Raw genomic sequence first — 19,673 nt, 5'->3', positions numbered from 1 at the left:
AGCAACAGAAAAGTCATTAATACAGCTATCAAAATCAGAGAAAGTTCAGAATTAATTATGAGCTTCACTTTTAAATGCGTTAGATAAACTATACACAATTGATGGATAATATATGTACTTTTACTAAGCCTATTAAGAGTTTGACACCACCGAAAAACTGGGACCAAAAAATGAAAAACAAACAAACAAAAATTGTCCTTGTCCTCAAAAACAAGTTCTTGAAAAACAGCAATCATACATACAATAGAAGACTGAATCGTCTGGAAACTGTAGGGAAGTCTTGGGGGAGGATAAAGAGTCTGTCAGAGGGAGCTGGAGAGTTGAGGAGTTAAGAGCACAAGTCGCTCTTCCGGAGGACCCAGGTTCAACTCCCAGCACCCACATGACAGCTCATAACCATCTGTAACTTCAGTCCCAGTGAACCAACTCTTTCTTCGGCCCACATATATACGCAGACAAAACAGTCATACGCATAAAATAAATTTTTAAATCAAAAAAATTAAAACAACAACAAAAATCTGTCAAAGGTACCGAGTCAATGAAAAGCAAAGATCTACCAAATATTGGTACCAAACATTGGCATTGAGTCCTTTAAATCTTCCCAGCGCGGCCCCACCCCCGTCTTGACCCGCCCACCAGTTTATCCAATGGAACGCCGGCTCACCTTCTGGAGCCCGGAGAGCATCAGCTACTCGAAGATCGATCGACGGGCTGCATCGATGCGCTCGGAGGCAACGTCTCAGGCCTGGGCGTCCGCAGCGGCGCTGTCAGGACGGTGGCGGCCGCCATCTTGACAGTGGACGGGGCGAGGGCCTGGGCGCGGAGTCCCTCCGGTGACTGGTATGCATGCGAGTGTCCCGTGCACACTCAGGGGTGACCAGAACCCTGTTGTCGGTATCGCCCTTGTCGCCCCACCTCTGCCCTGGGCCTTCCCGCTGGCCCCGGCCGAGCCTGCGCTCGGCGCTCAGACGGTTCCCGGGGACGCGGGGCCCGAGGCCTGGCGACGGGGAGGGGCACGCTGACACCGCCTGGCCCGAGCTTCTGTCGGTACGGCGAGGTCTGGCACTAGCCTGTTTTGTTTTGCTCTCTCCCAGGGACTCTTTGCCAAAGGGAAGGATCTGCGTCCGGCCTCTGCTCTAGCCATGGCTCATGTAAGTCACTCTTCGGTAAACCAGGGTGTTTGGGAACTTGTTAGGAAATGGAGGGACGAATTTATGATGACGTTGGCGCAGTCTTCGCCTTTATGTGTCAGCCGTGTCGGGGAGCAGAGGGTGATAGGAAAGTAGTTTGACACAGACATTCTATAAATTCTCGTGCATTTGTTTCTCCGATTTCAGATTTTATAGACGTATAATTCAGTGCAAGCATCCTTTCAACAGTAAATTTGAAGTCATTTCAGTAAATGCTTAGAATATGTTGTAAAGCCCTTTACCAAAGACAAAAACAAACAACAAAAAACACCTTTGGTTAACCTGAAGTTTTGAAGTTATCAGTATAGGAAGTGGCCTTCCAGTTTCTACAAAAGTCCTTATTCACACTCACAGACGTGAGTGTAAGTGCCCAGGTACTAGACACATCCTACCTTAGTTCGTAGGTAAAGGGTATAAGAAATATATGAAGATTTTTATTAAAAGTAGCACATGATAGGGCCTGGAAAGAGGCCTAACCTGTTAGGAGCACAAGCTGCTCTTGCAGAGGACCCAGGCACAAGACAGGTCATAACCCTCTGAGACTCCAGTTCTGGAGGATTCAGTGCATTCTTCTGGCCTCATCAGACCCCAGGCACACATATGGTACACATACGCACATGCAGGCAAATACTTGTGCACACAAATTAAAATAAAAAAATTTTAAGTAGCACGTAATAGTTTTTTGAAAGCTTGGGGAAGGTATAGTGAGAGATCTGTGCGTAAGAGAAAATGGGAGTTTGTGGTCACCTAATGGAAAAAATGTTTACCTTGAGTTTTGAGAGATGAGTGGAACTTAGATCATCAAAGATTTGAATTAGAAAGTCAGGCATTATATACAAAAATCTTCCCTGTGCCTTTTAAATATTAGGGTATCATTTCTGCCTGCCTGAACATAAGATGTTCAAGGGTCATATGTAGGAGGTGAAGTTGGATTGGGAGATAGTGGAACATTAGGGAGTCTTAAGTGCTTTAGTCAGAAATTTAACTTCATTAGAGTTGTAATTTAACCAGGGCCGTAGTAGAAAAATTTAATGTGGCATTCCTGTTATTGCAAAGTGTTTGAAGATAGAGAGAAGTCTATGAGCCAAGTTTTAAGGTGAATTTTATATCAAGCCATAACCTGCCCTAAAGGGGTGTGTCATGAAAGAGGCCTATGGAACACTCAAAGGGGCGAAGTTAGTTGAAATAGAATAGAATGCTAATATTTGCACTGACTTTGTTTAAATGAATTCAGTAGGATGAATTTATTGGAAGATAAAAGTTCTTTGTTAGAAAGAAGTTTATATTAAACAAATTTAAATTCTGTTTGGATGTCAACCATGAGAATTTTGTGTTGGTTTATATATGTTGTAAATTCTTAGCAGATGTTAGTAGTGAAATATGCATATAAATATGTCTTTAACAATTTACTTAACATCTAGAGTTATAAAACTGCCCATAATTTAGCATCCAAACTTGCCACTCTTCTGGATATAACTACTTTATCCCTTTTTTCCTGAAAGTTATAAAGTTTTAATAGAATTTCCCAAGTCACATGATTCTCGGTGAAGAGACATCTGCTTCCCTGTGAAGTCAGAAGGTACTACAGCAATAGTCTGTACTCAGATTGCATCAGTCAGCTGAAGATGGCTGTAACTAACTGTAGACCTTTTCTTTCATGTGAGAAACATTGTTTGTCTAAGCTCTGAAATATAGACATTCATGACTCCGTATGGTAACTCAATTCCTGATGTTCCAGGCCAGGTGATGTCCATATTTTTTTAAATGCAAATAGCCAGCTAGCAAATATCTTAAGCTTTGTGGGCCATAGGCTAATGCTGATAATACAGTGTGAAAGCAGTCATATGCAATACTTAAGTGAATGACTGTATCTGTGTTACAATAAAACTTCATTTCCCAATAATCAGCTGTATTGGGAAATCATTTGGCAAGTTCTACATTGAACTATTCTAACCCAAGTATTCTGCTAAAAGTCTGTCCATGCTCATCTATTTACATATTCATCTATTTTAACTCAGTCTGGGAAGTAAACATAGTATCAGAAAATACACCATAAAGATATGCTAAAATTAAGGAAAGTGAACAAAGAAGAAGTAATAGCATGGGAAGTAATTAGCACAGTCTGCAGCAGTTAAAGAAGAAAAGGACTGGAAAGGAAGCATTAGGCTCCAAGGATACTTCTCAAGTCTCTGGTTTAAGGACAGCAGAATCTTACTAGTTGCTCTACACTAGTGGTATTAAATAAGGTGGCATTTATAGATTCACTTTGTGATCTTTATTGGAAAAAAACATGCACTTTTATCCCAAAGCAACATACTGTTTGTTCAGATGTTTGTGTTGTGGTCTAAGGGGAATCTGAAGAACAGAGTTTATTTGGGAGTGAGTGATTACAGGAAGCATGGCAAGACAAGTAGGGTTGGAGGCAACCGGGGGGGGGGGGGGGGGGGGGGGGGGCTGAGGGTCAAGGGTTTTCTAATTTAAAATACGAAAGGGTTGCATAATTTGTTGGATTGTTTTTGGCTCCAAGGATCAACACCAGGTAGCATCAGTCCAAAGGTGAATAGGCAGTTACTGGTTAGGCATCCTCTTAGAAATGTTTGATTTGCTTTGTTTCTACAGTGGCCTTTGTGCAAGGTTATGGTTTGGGTAGTCTTTCTGTGACAGTTCATTTATCAGTTAATAGTCTCGAAAACTTCCCTACTTCTTAGCATGCCCTCCTTGTTAGGGCTTGCCACACTTGTCCACTCCCTCCCACTCCCCCCTTTGATTCTGACAACTCTCATAGTGGGTTTGTTTTTTAATTGTAAGTACACATATTGTTTGCCACATAGTAGATATTCCACAGAGATAGTAGTGTGTGTTGTTTTTAAAAGATACAACGCAATGGGATGAATTAGCTTACTGCGTAAGCATGAGAACCTATATTTGAAATCGCACCCACATAAAAATCCAGGCATGGCTGCACATGCTTGTAACACTAGCACTGTGGGGAAGGTAGAGTCAAGAAGATCACTGGGACTTGACCACCACCACAGCAGCTCGAGGCTCAGTGAGAGACTGTCTCAAAGTAGTAAGGTGGAGACTGATAGACCAGGACTCCTGCCCTCCTCTAACCTTCTGAGTGTATACAAGCCAGGGGGAAGATGGGAATCAAGGGTTTTTTAATTTAAAATATGAGAGGTTGCGTAATTTATATCACACATACACCATATGTGTGTGCACACACAAAGATGAAACACATTATGAAGATTTGTCAGAATGTATTATTTGTCTCCAAAACTGTTCATTTCTGTTGTTACTAGGTGCTCTGTAACAGGGCCAGACTGGTTTCCTATCTCCCAGGATTCTGTTCCTTAGTGAAAAGAGTTGTCAAGCCAAAAGCCTTTTCAACTGCAGGGTCTTCAGGTTCTGATGAGCCTCATGTGGCCACTGCACCCCCAGATATATGTAAGTAAAAGACTGCTTTTATTATACTTGTAAAATCTTTTATGTTTCGCTAATAGTTTTTCTTGGAGTTTTATACATCTTGTTAAACTTTTGTTTGTTCCATTGAGAATAAAATACCATTCTACCTAGATATATCAGAAAGTTATACTATTACAAAAAATAAAATAAAACAATGTTCTTCATAGGAATATATCCCAGGAAACACATTGTAATTGTTATAAGTTAGAAGGAGAGGAGAGAGGGGTAACTGCGATCAGGATGTAAAATAAATGAAAAATTTTATTTAAAAAGAGCACATTTGATATACTTAATCTCCCAAACATCATAGTTTGGCAATACAGTATACTGTGTATTACCTATTCCTAAGTATCACATGACTAAGAACTGAAACTCACTGCCTAACTAAAAGAGAGATTACTGTATGACCTGTTACTACCCAAAGAAAATATCAAAATTCAGTATTCAGTGCATCTTGTTTTCTTACTGTCACAAAGCTAAAAAAAAGACCAACTTGAAAATCCAGTACTGTCTACACTTGATCCCAAATTTCTAAGTTTTTTTTTTTTTTAAGATTTTATTTTTATTTTATTTATGTGTATTTGGCATGTGAGTACAGGTATCCATGGAGACCAGTCAAGAGTGTTCAGTCCCTGGACCTGGAGTTCCAGGCAGCTGTGGGAGGCCTGCTTGAGTTCTGGGGAGCAGTGTGTACTCTCAGTCTGACTATCTCCCCAGTCTCACACTGATGTCTTCCTGTCCTCTGACATCCAGTCTTCCCTCAGCTGCTTCTGCCCTTTCTTGATCCTCTAGGTAGTTTGCTACTTAGGGTTCTTTGCTAATCTCTTCCCTGTAGCAAGCACTTTGTGTGTTTAGTATGGATTTGTTGAATAACTTACCTGGAATTGGTAGTGCTTCTTTTAATCTGTTATTTGCATCACTATCATACTAATCATTCTAAGGCGTTTTAATTATGTTCCTTTCTTGACAAATATTCTTTATTATTTCTCTCAGCAGCAGTTTCCAAATTACGAATCATTGTCCAAGGCTATTTAAAGAGGTTGGGTGGTGGTTAGAAAGGTTTGAGAAATTCTGCATTCTATACTTGAAAGTTTATAATGCCTGCCAAAATACCAAAGGCTTTTAGAAGCTTAACCTAATGTGTCCCAAAGGCATAACACATGGAATCTTGGTTCCTTCAAAAGCTTTACTACAATGTAAGTTTACCAGGACATTCAAAGCCCTACAGCTTCCCTGGATTCTGTTTCTGTTGTTTTTAACAGCTCACTTCCCATTTGTATCACATGAAGACTAACTGGATAGCCCCCTTTATTCCCTTCAGGCTCCCGGACAGTGTGGCCTGATGAAACTATGGGACCATTTGGCCCTCAGGATCAGAGATTCCAGCTTCCTGGGAATATGGGCTTTGACTGTCACCTCAATGGGACTGCTTCCCAGAAGAAAAGCCTGACCCATAAAACTTTGCCTGATGTTCTAGCAGAGCCTCTCTCAACTGAAAGACACGAGTTTGTGATAGCACAGTATGTGAATGAAGTTCAGGTTGGTTGGTAATATTGTTGCTCTTATTAATGCTGTGTTACTTTTCAATTACTGAGTACATTTTACTGAAAGGGTAACAAAAGAAAAGTCAATATATACAAAAGCAGCATAAACAGGCTTAAAAAAATATACTGGCACCATCCAGTTTACATGTTTAAATTGTAATCTCTATTAAAATACATTTTGGTAGCTACTTATTCTAAATATGACTGTTAAATTATTTTTCTGTATTGCTAAAGATTAAGGTTTCTTGTTTTTAATTCTAAAAATACTATTATAGGCAGTCATGATGTTATGTGGTACCTGTAATCCCAGTACTTTACCAGTAAAAGGAGGAAGAGCTCTAGGTTCAGGGCCAGCCTGACCTACATGAGTTCCAGGCCACCTGGGGCAGTTATAATTTGTTGATAGACTTAGTTCCCACTCACTTTATATTTCTCTAGCTCTTTAATAGCTTAAGAAATTTTTGAGATCTCTGAAGTTGTTCAGATGCAGTCAACTAGAAGGAAAGCAGTATAAATGTTAAATTTGTGGAGGGGAGAGAAGAAAAAACAATTTCTAAGGGATTAGGAGAGGGTTTTGTAATTTTTTCTTTTTCATGTGTGCTTATATGATGGGCCTGTGTGTATATGTGTGTACACATGTCCAAATGCATGTGCAGATGTGCTTGCACAAGAGTGGAGACCAAAGTTCATAGAGGGATGTCTTCCTTTGTTGCTTCTCCACCTTGTTTTTTGAGGCAGGGTCTGTCACTGGATCAGAGCTTCTTATTTTGGCAAGGCTGGCCAGCAAGGCCCTCAACACTAGGATACAGATGTGTGTGCCTCTGTGCCTAGCTTTTTAGGTGGGTGCTGGCAATCCAAACTCAGATCCCCATGCTTGCACGAGGATACCTCCTGAGCCCCCATGTTACAATTGTGAAACTGGAGTTGCACCATTATTCTTAGAAATAGAAGACTACATACATCTCAGAGTTTGAGTCATACTCCTAAGATGTGGCATTGCAGTATAGGAGTTAGAGGTCTTTTTGTTTGTTTTTTTTTGTGGTAGTGGTGACTTTTTGTTTGCTTTTAAAGATTTATTTTTAATTATGTGGTATATGTGTCTGTGTGTGGGTACGTGCACACGAGTGCAGGTGCCTATGAAGGCAAGAGGCATCAGATCCATTAGAGCTGGAGTTAGAGGTGTTGGGTGGGAGCTTCCTGAAGTGGATGTTAGGAACTGAACTCAGATCATCTGCAAGAGCAGTCATGCTCTTAACCATTGTGCCATCCTGACAGCCCCACATACACCAGTCTCTCCAAGTATGAGTTGTATTGGATAACAAGGCATTGGGACATCATTGACTTCCTGGATCTTTTTATATTAGATGATTTTTGCTCATTCTTCTCATGTCCTTGTTCTTCTGCTCCATACCAAATACTTGATCTTTCCCACAAATTCTGTTGTTCATCTTCTCATTTAAGTTCCTCTTTAGTCGCTAGCACATTAGCTTTAAGTCTCTGTAATTCCTAACTCGGTTTCATTTCTGACATTTGCCCACTGGGTATCTATTTGTATATCTAGTAGGTCCCAGATTTTATGTTTAATACTGAAGAGGTTCTTTTATCCCCTCAAAGATTGGCCTTATTGCTGTCTAATCAGTCAAATGAATAGTATAGCTATCTTTTCTCTGTCTTTAGATAAAAATTACAGGACCATCCTTGCCTGCCGTCACTAACATGTTCCCACAAATAGTTTCAAAATTACCTTTCTCTAATCTGTGAATTTGTTCCTAAGTTATTGTTGTCCTTTCAGCTCTGTCAGACTTCAAGAACTGTTTCTTTTACCTGCATTTTTAGGGACATTCTATTGTAGCATAACGGACTGGGGAAGAGACTACGTCCGGGTTCAGGGGTTGACGGGAGCACTTAGCTTGTGACTTTGAGGCTGTCACTTAACCTTTCCGAGCCTTTGTTTCCTTGTACGAAAGTGAAAGGAATAACAACAGTGATGGAATTGCATGCTTTTGCAGGCTTCCTGCACTTGGTGCATCGTTTTCCTGTGAATTCTTAACCTGTGTTCTACCTGTAAACACCCACATCAGCTTTTTCTGATCTCTCCTAGCAAAGTGGTTCACTCCCGAACTCCATCCCCCAAAGCTTTCTTCTCATTCTGTAGCAATTTCATGTTGAATTACAGTTTTTATAAATGCTGCTTTTCTTCTGCTAGATCTGATCTGTTTGAGCGTAAAAGCTGGATTTTTAAAAATACTTTATTTTTTTATACTGTATACTCCTCTCAAAGGGCCTAATATATTGCAAGCTGTGGCTAAATTTTAGAACTTTCAGAATTTATACTCATTTTAGTGTAAAAGCATTACCTTACTTTCCATTAGAATCATGTTTTAAAATTTGCTAACTTAAATTCTTTTTGTTTGTTTGCATTTTTTGGTTTGTTTTTCTGAGACAGGGTTTCTCTGTGTATCTTTGGAGCCTGTCCTGGAACTAGCTCTGTAGACCAGGCTGGCCTTGAACTCACAGAGATCGCCTGCCTCTGCCTCCCAAGCGCTGGGATTAAAGGCATGCACCACTACCGCCCAGCTCTAACTTAAATTCTTAACAAATGTGGCTTGATATTTGAACTCAAGTTTTTCCTTCCATCCTTGTTGTTCCCACAGAGTAGCGATGCACCTGTTGAACAAGATATTAACAGTGCAGAAACTTACTTTGAAAGTGCCAGAGTTGAGTGTGTAATCCAAACATGTCCAGAACTTCTGCAAAGAGGTATCATACTTTCTGCATTGAAACACAAAATGTGTATTAGATAATGTTATTAATGTCTGCATATGCTTAATGATGGACTCGTAGTACTTGTCAGGCTCTATGTGTTGATATTTATTATGTCTACTTGGAAATGATTACTTGTCTTCTGACATTGGAACTCATTTCAGTTACATAGGAATAGTAGGACTTACAGTAACTTTCCCCTAAGCGTCATATTTCTACTCTTGTGTAACTGTTGTAACTAATTTTTTTATAAGTTTATATATAATATGCAAAGAAGAGTGTTCAAGAAGTTTATGCAGTGAATTTGGATTATATTCATTTCCATTCCTCTCCATTCTGGAGGATCTCACCACTGCCTCCCTGAACTGTTCCCACCTCACCCAACTCCGTATCTTTCTCTTTTTAAAAATTAACTATGGAGTCCATTTGGTGCTGCCCGTTTACATCTGGGTAGGGACTGCTCACAAGAGCCTGGTCAGCCTACTAGGAGCCGCACAGTTAAAGAAAACTGATTCTCCTTTCCCCAGAGGCCATCAGCTGTACCATAGCTCCTCAGTTAAGGGTTGGGAACTTGTGAGCCTCTCTCTGCTGCTTGCTGGAATGTTAACTCTTCATCTTGTGCAGGACTTCTGCACAGCTGCTGGGAGTTCCTGAGTGCACAAGGTCCTGTCATGTCCGGAAGACACTGTTTCACTCCAGTCCTCCCTAAGTTCTGAGAGCTGGTGTGATACAGATGTCACATTTGTGGCTGTGTGCTCCACAGTCACTTATCCTCTGCACTTTGGCCAGCTGTCATTAAACTCTTAGTGATAAATGTATTTGAAAATCATATTAATAGTAAAAAGGTGTATTGTAGCTGAACCTTTAGAGTTGTTGGCAATGCTATTTCAGCTCACCCAACAAAACTGCATTCATCTGACTCTTCAGAGGTAGTATACACTTGAAAAACTGCCTTAGTATAAGCACAGTAATTTAACTGAATTTTCATCTGCCCGAGTAGTTATTTTTATGAACTAAAGCTCTTTGTGTAAACTAAGTGTTTTCTTCTTGGGGTTTATATTCTTATTTTTAGATTTTGAGTCACTTTTTCCAGAAGTGGCTAATAACAAACTGATGGTTCTGACTGTAACACAGAAAACAGAAAATGACATGACTGTGTGGAGTGAAGAGGTAGAACTTGAAAGAGAGATGCTCTTGGAGAAGGTAAGTCTTCCAGTTTCCTAATAACTTAATGCTGTCTTCTTTAAATGCCACTACAGCAGTTACAGCGACACATTATTATGAAAATCCCTCTTACTTTCTAAGAGACTGGACTGTGGTGGACTTCACAGCTGAGTTAATAGTACACATTGAGGTTACATTAGACTGACTTGTTATTGTGCTGGTTTTTCTAACCTGCCTTTAACAGAACAATGTAACACCAATCTTACTTGCCTTGGGTTTCCCATGTAATCAACTTTTACAACTTAAACTATTGCATAGCTGTAATCTTAAGTTGTGTACTGTTTCATGCCCATGACGCAGAATGATGAATGTGTGTATGTTTGTGTTGTGGTAACCATTTGTGGAAAGCAGCCAACAGGTTGGAAGCAACCTAACACAATAAATATCAGCCATAAATGGTGGAAACAGCAACGGATATTATTAAGTGAATGTTTGCTTTTCTGAGTGCTTCTGGGGCAGTTGGATTCAGTAAAACTGCATTAAAGATTTCTGTAAAGTATAGTTCTTCCCTATGTGATGCTTTTCTGTGCTGTTCCGTAAGTACAGAGCAAACACTTTTGTGATGGACACAGACAAGACAAGACAACGTTCAGTTCAGGCAGGCACAGGTTTAGATATATTGAGCAGATAGATTATTGATAAGCCAGAAACCATAAGCTGCAGGGAAACAAGTAGGGAATTCAAATCCAGGCTCACTCTCTGTTAAACTACCCCAAGAGGAAGTCTAATTTCTTTTCCTTAACTCAACACCAACTCATATTAGTGACTCTTGAGTTATCACTAGTGCATTTAAACAAGGCAACTACCACCATAAATTGTCTTTTCTGCCCTGTATTTGTTGTGTGAAATCTTTCAAGCACTGAAGGAATGGCGCCATTTTTCAAGGAGAAAAGGCTGCGTTCGGGGGCTGCAGGATGGCTCAGCAGTCAAGAGCACTTGCTGTTCTTCCAGAGGACCTGGGTTCGAGTCCTAGCACACACTTGGTGATTCACAGCTACTTGTAATTGTAGTTCCAGGGAATCCATTCCTCTCTTATGGTTTCTGTGAGCACCCGGGATGCATATGGTCCACAGACATACACGCAGGCAAAATAGCCATACACATGAAATAAGTAAATAGGTTTTTTTGTTGTTGGTGGTGGTGGTGGTGGTTCTTTCTCTCTTTTTTTTTTTTTTTTTCATTTGGTTTTTTGAGACTAGGTTTCTCTGTGAACAAACAGTCGTGGCTGTCCTAGAACTCACTCTATAGACCAGGCTGGCCTTGAACTCACGGAGATCCACCTGCCCTTGCCTCCTGAGTGCTGAGATTAAAGGCGTGCGCCACCACTGCCCATCATAAATATGTTTTTTAAGTGCTACTTTTCTTGGTATTATTGAAAATTTTAGTTCCATTTATTCCTTTTCTGAATTTCTCTAAATTTCTAATTTTTCTGAAATATGCTACTCTGTCCTCTCATATTTCCCCTACACTCTCAATAGCATAACAAGTAAATAATGAAAATCAGCTCAATCATCTCTAAGAAATCAAGAGCAATACTGAACAGTGTGACAGAATACAATACAGTATGCATCTCATCTTTTTCCTGCTTTTTTTTTTTTTGTTTTTTTTTTGTTTTTTTTTTTTGTTTTTTTTTTTTTGTTTTTTTTTTGGTTTTTTGAGAAAGGGTTTCTCTGAGTAGCTTTAGAGCCTTTCCTGGAACTCACTCTGTAGCCCAGACTGGCCTCGAACTCAGAGATCCGCCTGCCTCTGCCTCCCCAGTGCTAGGATTAAAGGCATGCGCCACCACTGCCCGGCTAGAGATAGGTTTTGACACTTCTCTATACCAGTATATGTAGATATATTTTATTTCTTATAACATCTGCATTGTATTATGAGTAAACTAAAAATTTTAAGTTATTTTAAAATTTCTTTTGTGATTTATAAATTGAAAACCCAACTTTGCTATACTGGCATACAGCTGTGAAAATCATTATTACATATATTTTATGAACACTAATCTCCATAAACTCCTAGATAGAAGATGGCTGAATTACTACCATTTTAAATTTTGATGCATGCTGATGATATGCCTGCCCAGAAATTATCTTAATACATATGCTGTGACCCTAGCTTACCTTATACCGTAGCATTCTGTTTTTCAATCAGATAAAAATTTCAGATAATTACTTATATACATATATATTTAATAATTTAAAACTGTTTAATAATTACCTTAAAATTGATATTGGATTATATAAATTTGTCTATAGGACAAGACAGTATTCTTCTCTATGATAGATTAAGAGTGTCTCATTTGAGTGCCTTAGGTCTCTCTAGTTGAAAAATCCCCTTACTGATTTCCATGTAAGACAATGTTAAACATTCTACTACTTTTTGGGGTTAGCCAGATGGTTCTCTTTATTTGTGATAATATAGTTTACATATTCAGCAGTATTTTATAGTAATAATGTGTTGCCTAAATGTACCACATAGAGCTTTCTGATACGTGCCATAGTGTTTTAACAGATGTGAGCATATTTGTTATATACTAATTAAAATGGAATTAAATAGAAGCATGTGATATTCAGGCTGGGTGTGATGGCCTATGCCTTTGATCCCAGCACTCAGGAGGCAGAGGCATGTGGCTTTCTGGGAGTTTGAGGCCAGCCTGGTCTATATAGTGAATTTCAGGCCTTATCTAAAAAGCAGGCATACTTTCAGATTTAAGAGAACTTAAGTAGACAATAGCATCTTCTTTACATATTAAAGGCTTAATAGGTTTATAGTTCTCATCACTTAGTGAGTGGCTCCAGAGCTCATTCTTACACATCACATTAGTAGTGCTGGTTGCTGATCATCTCAAGTGCTGGGAAAACGTAATGGAATTTAGCTACTATCACAAAAGCTACTACTTGGAAAAGTCAAGGACTTCTACAAAGGTCAAGCCATGGCTTAAGAAGTCTTGGTGATATTTTAGCTTTTATATATATATTAATATTAGTTGGTTCCTAAAATGATTTTCTTGTGTACTTCCAAGAACTCCTAACAGTATATTTATCTAAAATGCCTATCAAGCATCCAAGGCCATAGGAAACAACACCTGTCTTCTAGGTCAGGCAGATAGCTTTATTTCTTGTGCAATTTAGGGTGAGACCCTCCTTTCTTATGCAACCTTACTAACAGACCCCTAACTTCTTACCTAACTACTTCTAGGAATGTAGACTGAGCACATAGATCCCCTTTTTGATATACTAACTGGTCATTAGCACTCAGTTGACCTCCTCTTTTACCACTCCCATTTTGGATTGTAAAAGAAAGCCTGGTGGTCACTGCCTGAGGAAAATTCTTACCTGCCTTTATGACCCCGTAGAATTCAAGCCTGGTTACCTTGCTTGACCAGGGGATTGCTATTGCTTGGGTTTATAACTGGATTGCAGAGAGACTTAGAAAGAATGTGGAGAATTTAGAGACGGAGAAGGGAGAGGGATAAGGAGGATTTTGACCAGAGAGAACGTGTAGACGAGATGGAAGATGAGGAAGAGTCAGATGGGGAAGTACTAGCTGGGTAAGAATAAGATGAGAAGGACCTAGATGAGGCAGAATTAAGATGAGAGAATTAAGATAGAACTTAGAGGGAGCAGTAGATAAATATAGAGAGAAATCAGGCAAGAAAGGAGCTAGGCATGAGAACAGAACTGAAGCTGTGTAAATAGGATGTTATCCCAGAGGATATAGAGCTAGGTGTGCTGAGATTCTATTGCTCAAAAATAGTCCACGCCGTTCGTAGTTTCTCTCCTGAGCCCCTGGGATGTATGGTATTAAGGCTGGTCCTCCTAATATTATACAAGACTCAGGATTCTTGCCTGATTTGATATTGAGTTCAGTATAGTTCTTTCAGTTTCCTCTGACAAGTGTGGGCTTTGGCATGCAGCTGTGTTGAGAATTGTAGCTTACTCTCCATATCCTATCCTATTCTGATTTTTTTTCCAGCAGATGCCACTGTCTGCCTTAGGAGGAATTTGCTGGTGCTTGTAATAGTATAATCTTTTAGTTAACCTTTGTACATGCTTTATTGCATTATTTTGTTTTGTTCTTTTTAGTTTTTAAGTATGACTTTTTTCATTAAGTTGGAATATGATCTAATGACTATTGTTTTTAAGACTAACAAAGATTATGAAATATAACCGTACAAATGTTACGGTTGGATGTGGGTGATAATCTATAGACTACAGCATTATTTATTGTATGTCACCAGTGTACAGGTAGGTATGGAGAAGAAGGTTAGCTTGGGTGCTATGCCTCCATAGGAATCACTAAACTTCCCCCACCTCCACCCCGCCCCCCGACATAGGGTTTCTCTGTGTAGTTTTGGTGCCTGTCTTGGATCTCGCTCTGTAGACTAGGCTGGCCTCGAACTCACAGAGATCTGCCTGCCTCTGTCTTCTAAGTGCTGAGATTAAAGGCCTTTTCCACCACTGCCCAGCTAAACTTCATTTTAAAAAATGAAATGTAGTTCTGAAAAAAATAAGAAGTTGTGGCAAGTGAAATTTATAATTTATTTGAGCAAAGTGACTTCCAGGTGGCTTATCCCTGAGAAGAGTGAAGTTCAGAGACCTCCACCCTGCCATGTGCACAGGCAGCATTTATAGACCCAAGTAGACATGAAGTCCAGAAACACTGTTGGCTGTAGCTCGGAGTTTGCCTAACTGAGCATGGTGTGAACATTGGCAACCTGTGAGTAAGCAGTACTCAGCTTTGTGTTATAAAACATACTCCTTAGTTAGGCTGGGCCTATGCTCTAAGGTCACAGTATGTTATATTGAGAGTCAAAAAGGGAAAGCCGCTTCAGGCCCAGTTTCAGTTTCCTTATCTAACTGTCTTTCTTGGTCTCTAAAACAGATCAAGGGCTCTTGAAAGCTGAATGGAGGCTTTGGCAGTAGAGTTAGAGGGGCTGAAGAAAGTAGAAGAGCAAGGAGTAAACTTTTTTCCTTCTAGGGTTAGAACAGGGAGGACTTAATTTTCATGCTGGCTCAGGTCCACTAGGCCCCTTCTGATTGCTTGCTGTCAGTCTGCTGGTTGTTCTTGAAAACTGGCCTGTTAGACTCAGTCTGATCACTAATTCAGTCAGTGACAGTAGCATAAATAATTGCATTCTGGTGTGATCTGGTCTACCTCATTAGTACCAACATCGTGGTGCCTCCTCTATACTTTAACAAGTCCCAGACATGGTCATCTTCTTTATCCACTGATGATAAGAGCAGGACCTTAACTTTGATCACAAAGTATTTATATGCCTATGATAGAGCTTAGTGTATGTGAGCAGCACTTTCAAAGACTAATAGGAATTACTAATACTACAGAATAACAGTTATTGTCAACAAAGTTTAGTGAATATGGTCTCTTTCACAAATGGTTTTATACTCGGCTGTTTGTTTAAAGGAAGATTTTCTTTGGTGTGTGCTGCTTGCAAGCAGCATTGTCATTGCACAGTGGGGTTATTATTAAAGAAATGAAGGGCTAGTCTGCACTGTTTCTGGGCTACCTCCACAGTTGATTTCATCATCAAGACGGGTCTAACAGGTGAGTAGCATTCGGTCTGGATGCACTCAACCAAAAAACAGTCCACATCCCAGGCTGGCTGGCCAGATGCTGTGAGATTTATCACACTAATCAGAATGGCTTGTCATTTAAAACTTACAAATTATTTCATTACTTCGAGAATTTTCAGATTAGTATATATTTTGAGGGCAGTTGACCAAAACCATAAAAAAATAAATCCACAGATGGGAAACTTGTGTATTATAGGCATCTTGGGCAATCCACCTCAGCTATAAGCTCTGAGTTACACTGTTAAAACAACTATAGACATTAAGTAAATGAATGGATGTGGCTGTATCAGTGAGCAAGATTTACTCTAGGACTATACTTTGCTAGTGTTTGGTGCATAATATGTTCTTCATTTCTAAGTCCTGGACATTAGAGCCAGTGTTAGCTGAATGCCAGAAGTGCTGTGTCTCTTCACTCTTGGACCAGAAACCCGTGTAACCCCCACATATTACAAGTTTCACTGTTGGAGAATTTGCTAGGCCTGTTAGAATCTTTCCCCTTTCTTACTCAGCTCAGCATTTTTCTGAGCAACCAGGGTGAATTGCTGCATAGGTTACTCAGATCCTGCTTTGTGTCTGCCTCTTTGCAGTACTCTGCCAGACAAATTCCAAGGGTTTCAGTGATCCAGAATTCTTAATTTGCCTCCTCAACTCAGTGACACCATCCCTTTGTTTGGAATCCACTCTGTCCTAATTTACTTTTTGTTTCTGCAATTAACACCAAAATCAACGTGGGGAGACAAGAGTTTATCTGGTTAACATGTCCTTACCACATATGATCATTGAAGAAAGTCCAGGCAGGAACTCAAAGCAGGAACCTGGAGGCAGGAACTGTAGCAGGAGCCATGAAGAAACACTGCTTACTGGCTTGCTTCCCAAGTCTTGTTCAGCCTGCTTTCTTATACACCCAAGACCAACTGTTTAGGGATGACACCACTCATAATGGGCTGGATCCTCCCATATCTATCATTAATCAAGAAAATGCCCCACAAGCTTGCCTACAGGCTAATTTGATGGAGGCATTGCCTTAGTTGAGAATTCCTCTTCCCAGAAGGCCCTAGCTTGTGTCAACTTGAACAAAACAAAAACAAAAACCTATCACCTACTTCTTGCCTTTAAATAAAAGGTCTCTAAAGATAAAGATAGACATTTGCTCCCATTTTCTCAGACTATGACTTTTTCAAGCATAAAAATAGTTGCCTTGAATATTCTGATCACTTTTATAGCTTTCAACAGGATATTGAGTTTGGTTTTTATCTCTTTACCGTGACTAGAATTAAAGCTGTGCCCTTGGGTTTTAGGCATCCATTGTGCTTTTTTTGTCAGCAGTATAGTCTAGACTTAAACTAGCTACTGTATTTTCAGTACTTACAGTTCTGATTGGCAAATACACCATAGAAATTAAGATACTAAGACCAAAATCCTGATCTGTACATAGTATTTAGCAACTGTAGACATCATCTATAAAAGGCACATAAGTGTTTAGTGAAAAATGAATATCGTCTTTAATTCCTCTGCTTCACCTACCTGTGTATTCAGATTTTGTTGTTTTGTTTTGTTTTACCCCAAGGCTAGTGATTTATGTTAGAGCCTTGGGCAACCTAACAATAAAATGACATTTTATTTTAAGAAACATAAACCAATCGGAGAGATGCTGGGGCAGCACTGATTTTTACCTTTTCCTCTGCAGTTCATTAATGGTGCTAAGGAAATTTGCTATGCTCTTCGGGCTGAAGGATACTGGGCTGACTTCATTGACCCATCGTCTGGTTTGGCAGTGAGTAAATACTTCTTAAAAGCCAGTTTCTATGAAGTAGATATGGTTTTTATTATGAAATTATAACTGGCCTGTTGGCAAAAAAGCAAAAACAAAACCACCAAACATCCATTTAGACTTTTTTACAACTCAATATATTATCCAAAGAAGTAGAATTACTTTAAGTCCCTTGGTTTCACAAATTTAGGAGAACTTAATGGCATTGTTTTTGTTAATAATAATGAAACATATGTATGGTTATTATTTGTAAGCTAAAACTTAGAAATTACTGTGGTCTAGTCTAGTTTCTTAAAAGACCAAAGTATTTTGAAGTTAAGAAAATATAAACTATTAAAAAAAATGGAGAAGTAACTTTTTGGAAGCTTTTATATAGTCATGGTCACATACTTTAGTTGCAAGAAGTAATAAAATCATTTTTTAAGATTTATTTATTTCTTATATATAGTGTTCTGTCTCCATGTTTGCCTGCACCCCAGAAGAGGGCATCAGATCTCATAGATGGTTATGAGCCGCCATGTTGGGAATTGAACTCAAGATCTCTGGAAGAGCATTCAGTGCTCTTAATCTCTGAGCCATCTCTCCAGCCCCATAAAATCATTTTGTAATTTTAAGATAGAAATACATACTTGCTACTTTTCAGAGTCAAGTACGGTGCATAGAGACTAGAAGACCTCTGGCTTTAGTCCCCTTTTGTAACAATGATGGAGATGATTCATAGATGATTCTCTTATGTTTTATTCATCTTTAAAGTTTGTGCAATGGTATACGTTCAGTTCCAGGTAACTTGAAATTTACATGCTAATTCATTTCCCATTTCTAGTGTGCACAAGAACTGGGGAGGGTGTGTTAGAACAGTTTAGGCATTGCATGTGACCTTTTTTTTTTTTTTTTTTTGGATTTTTGAGACAGGGTTTCTCTGTGTAGTTTTGGTACCTGTCCTGGATCTCGGTCTGTAGACCAGGCTGGCCTCAAACTCACAGAGATCCTTCTGGCTCTGCTTCCCAAGTGGAGTGCTGGGATTAAAGGTGTGTACCACCACCACCTGGTATGCGTGTGACTTTTTATTGGATTAAAAAATATATTGAAACACATAGGCACTTGAATTTATATAAATATTCCTACAATGTCTTTCTTCCTAATGAAAATATTAATACTTCATTTCTTACTTCCTGTAGTTTTTTGGACCATATACGAACAACACACTTTTTGAAACAGATGAACGCTACCGACATTTAGGATTCTCTGTTGATGACCTTGGCTGCTGCAAAGTGATCCGTCATAGTCTCTGGGGTACTCATGTGTTTGTAGGAAGTATCTTCACTAATGCAGCAGCAGACAGCCATATCATGCAGAAGCTCAGTGGAAACTAACAGTGCACTGTGATAATTGCAGCTCTGTCTGTCTGTAATGGAATTCTCTGTATAAACACTGCAGAGGAACTCAGCCTCCTTGGGATTCTGGTTTCTAGTTATTTATTTCATCATTTATGGGTTTACATTGGCAGGTGACTTAGATTTCAATATTGCAAATGCTAGCTCATATTCTGGAGTACATGTTGAACACTCCCACGTTCTGCAGAATGTGGTCATCAACATGTAACCAGGGTATGTATGGTCTCTTGTTAATTCTCCCCTTTATTGGGAAAACCTTAGTTTAATTATTTTTTCCAAAAATAAATCATACATTTGGCTACGATAGTTTGTGTTTTCTTTCTTGCAATTGTTTAACACTGCAGCTGTTTAACAGGTTAAAGAACCTACAACATTAAATTTTAAGTTGTTTTTAGTAATACTATTGATAACTCTAGATTCTCTGCAGATTTACTCTTCTAATTTATTCTTCTTAACTGCTAATCAAACTGACCCTGGTTTGAGTGCTATTTTGAATCAATGTCAGCAGGAAAAAAAATAGTGAAAGTAATATATCTTTTATGTATAAAAGCATATCAATTTCATTCTTACACTAAAAAACATTTCTTAACCATTTAGTTAAGACAGTTGATGCCTCAGCTCCAAATCACATCGCTAACTCCATCACTCCGAGGTGCGTCATTTTCTATTATTCGGCAGAGCTTATTACACTGTTACTAACTTTAAATGAATTGTCTGTCCTTGCTGAGGTTTCT

The 19,673-nt window shown here is 39.2% G+C and overlaps 1 protein-coding gene across 1 annotated transcript; it reads left to right on the top strand.

Moving 5' to 3' along the window:
* Positions 1-717: 717 nt before the first annotated feature.
* Mmadhc (metabolism of cobalamin associated D) lies at positions 718-19,243 on the top strand. The gene is made up of 8 exons (XM_059260456.1): positions 718-840; positions 1,095-1,151; positions 4,493-4,637; positions 5,977-6,194; positions 8,854-8,959; positions 10,035-10,165; positions 17,462-17,548; positions 18,724-19,243. Exons 2-8 carry the CDS (start codon positions 1,143-1,145, stop codon positions 18,916-18,918), a joined length of 891 nt encoding a protein of 296 aa, XP_059116439.1. The 5' UTR covers positions 718-840; positions 1,095-1,142; the 3' UTR covers positions 18,919-19,243.
* The last annotated feature ends 430 nt before the right edge of the window (positions 19,244-19,673 follow it).

The sequence above is a fragment of the Peromyscus eremicus genome, chromosome 4, assembly GCF_949786415.1.
Source record: "Peromyscus eremicus chromosome 4, PerEre_H2_v1, whole genome shotgun sequence".
Classification (NCBI taxonomy): Eukaryota; Metazoa; Chordata; class Mammalia; order Rodentia; family Cricetidae; genus Peromyscus; species Peromyscus eremicus.
This window is presented reverse-complemented; position numbering and strand designations above follow the sequence as displayed.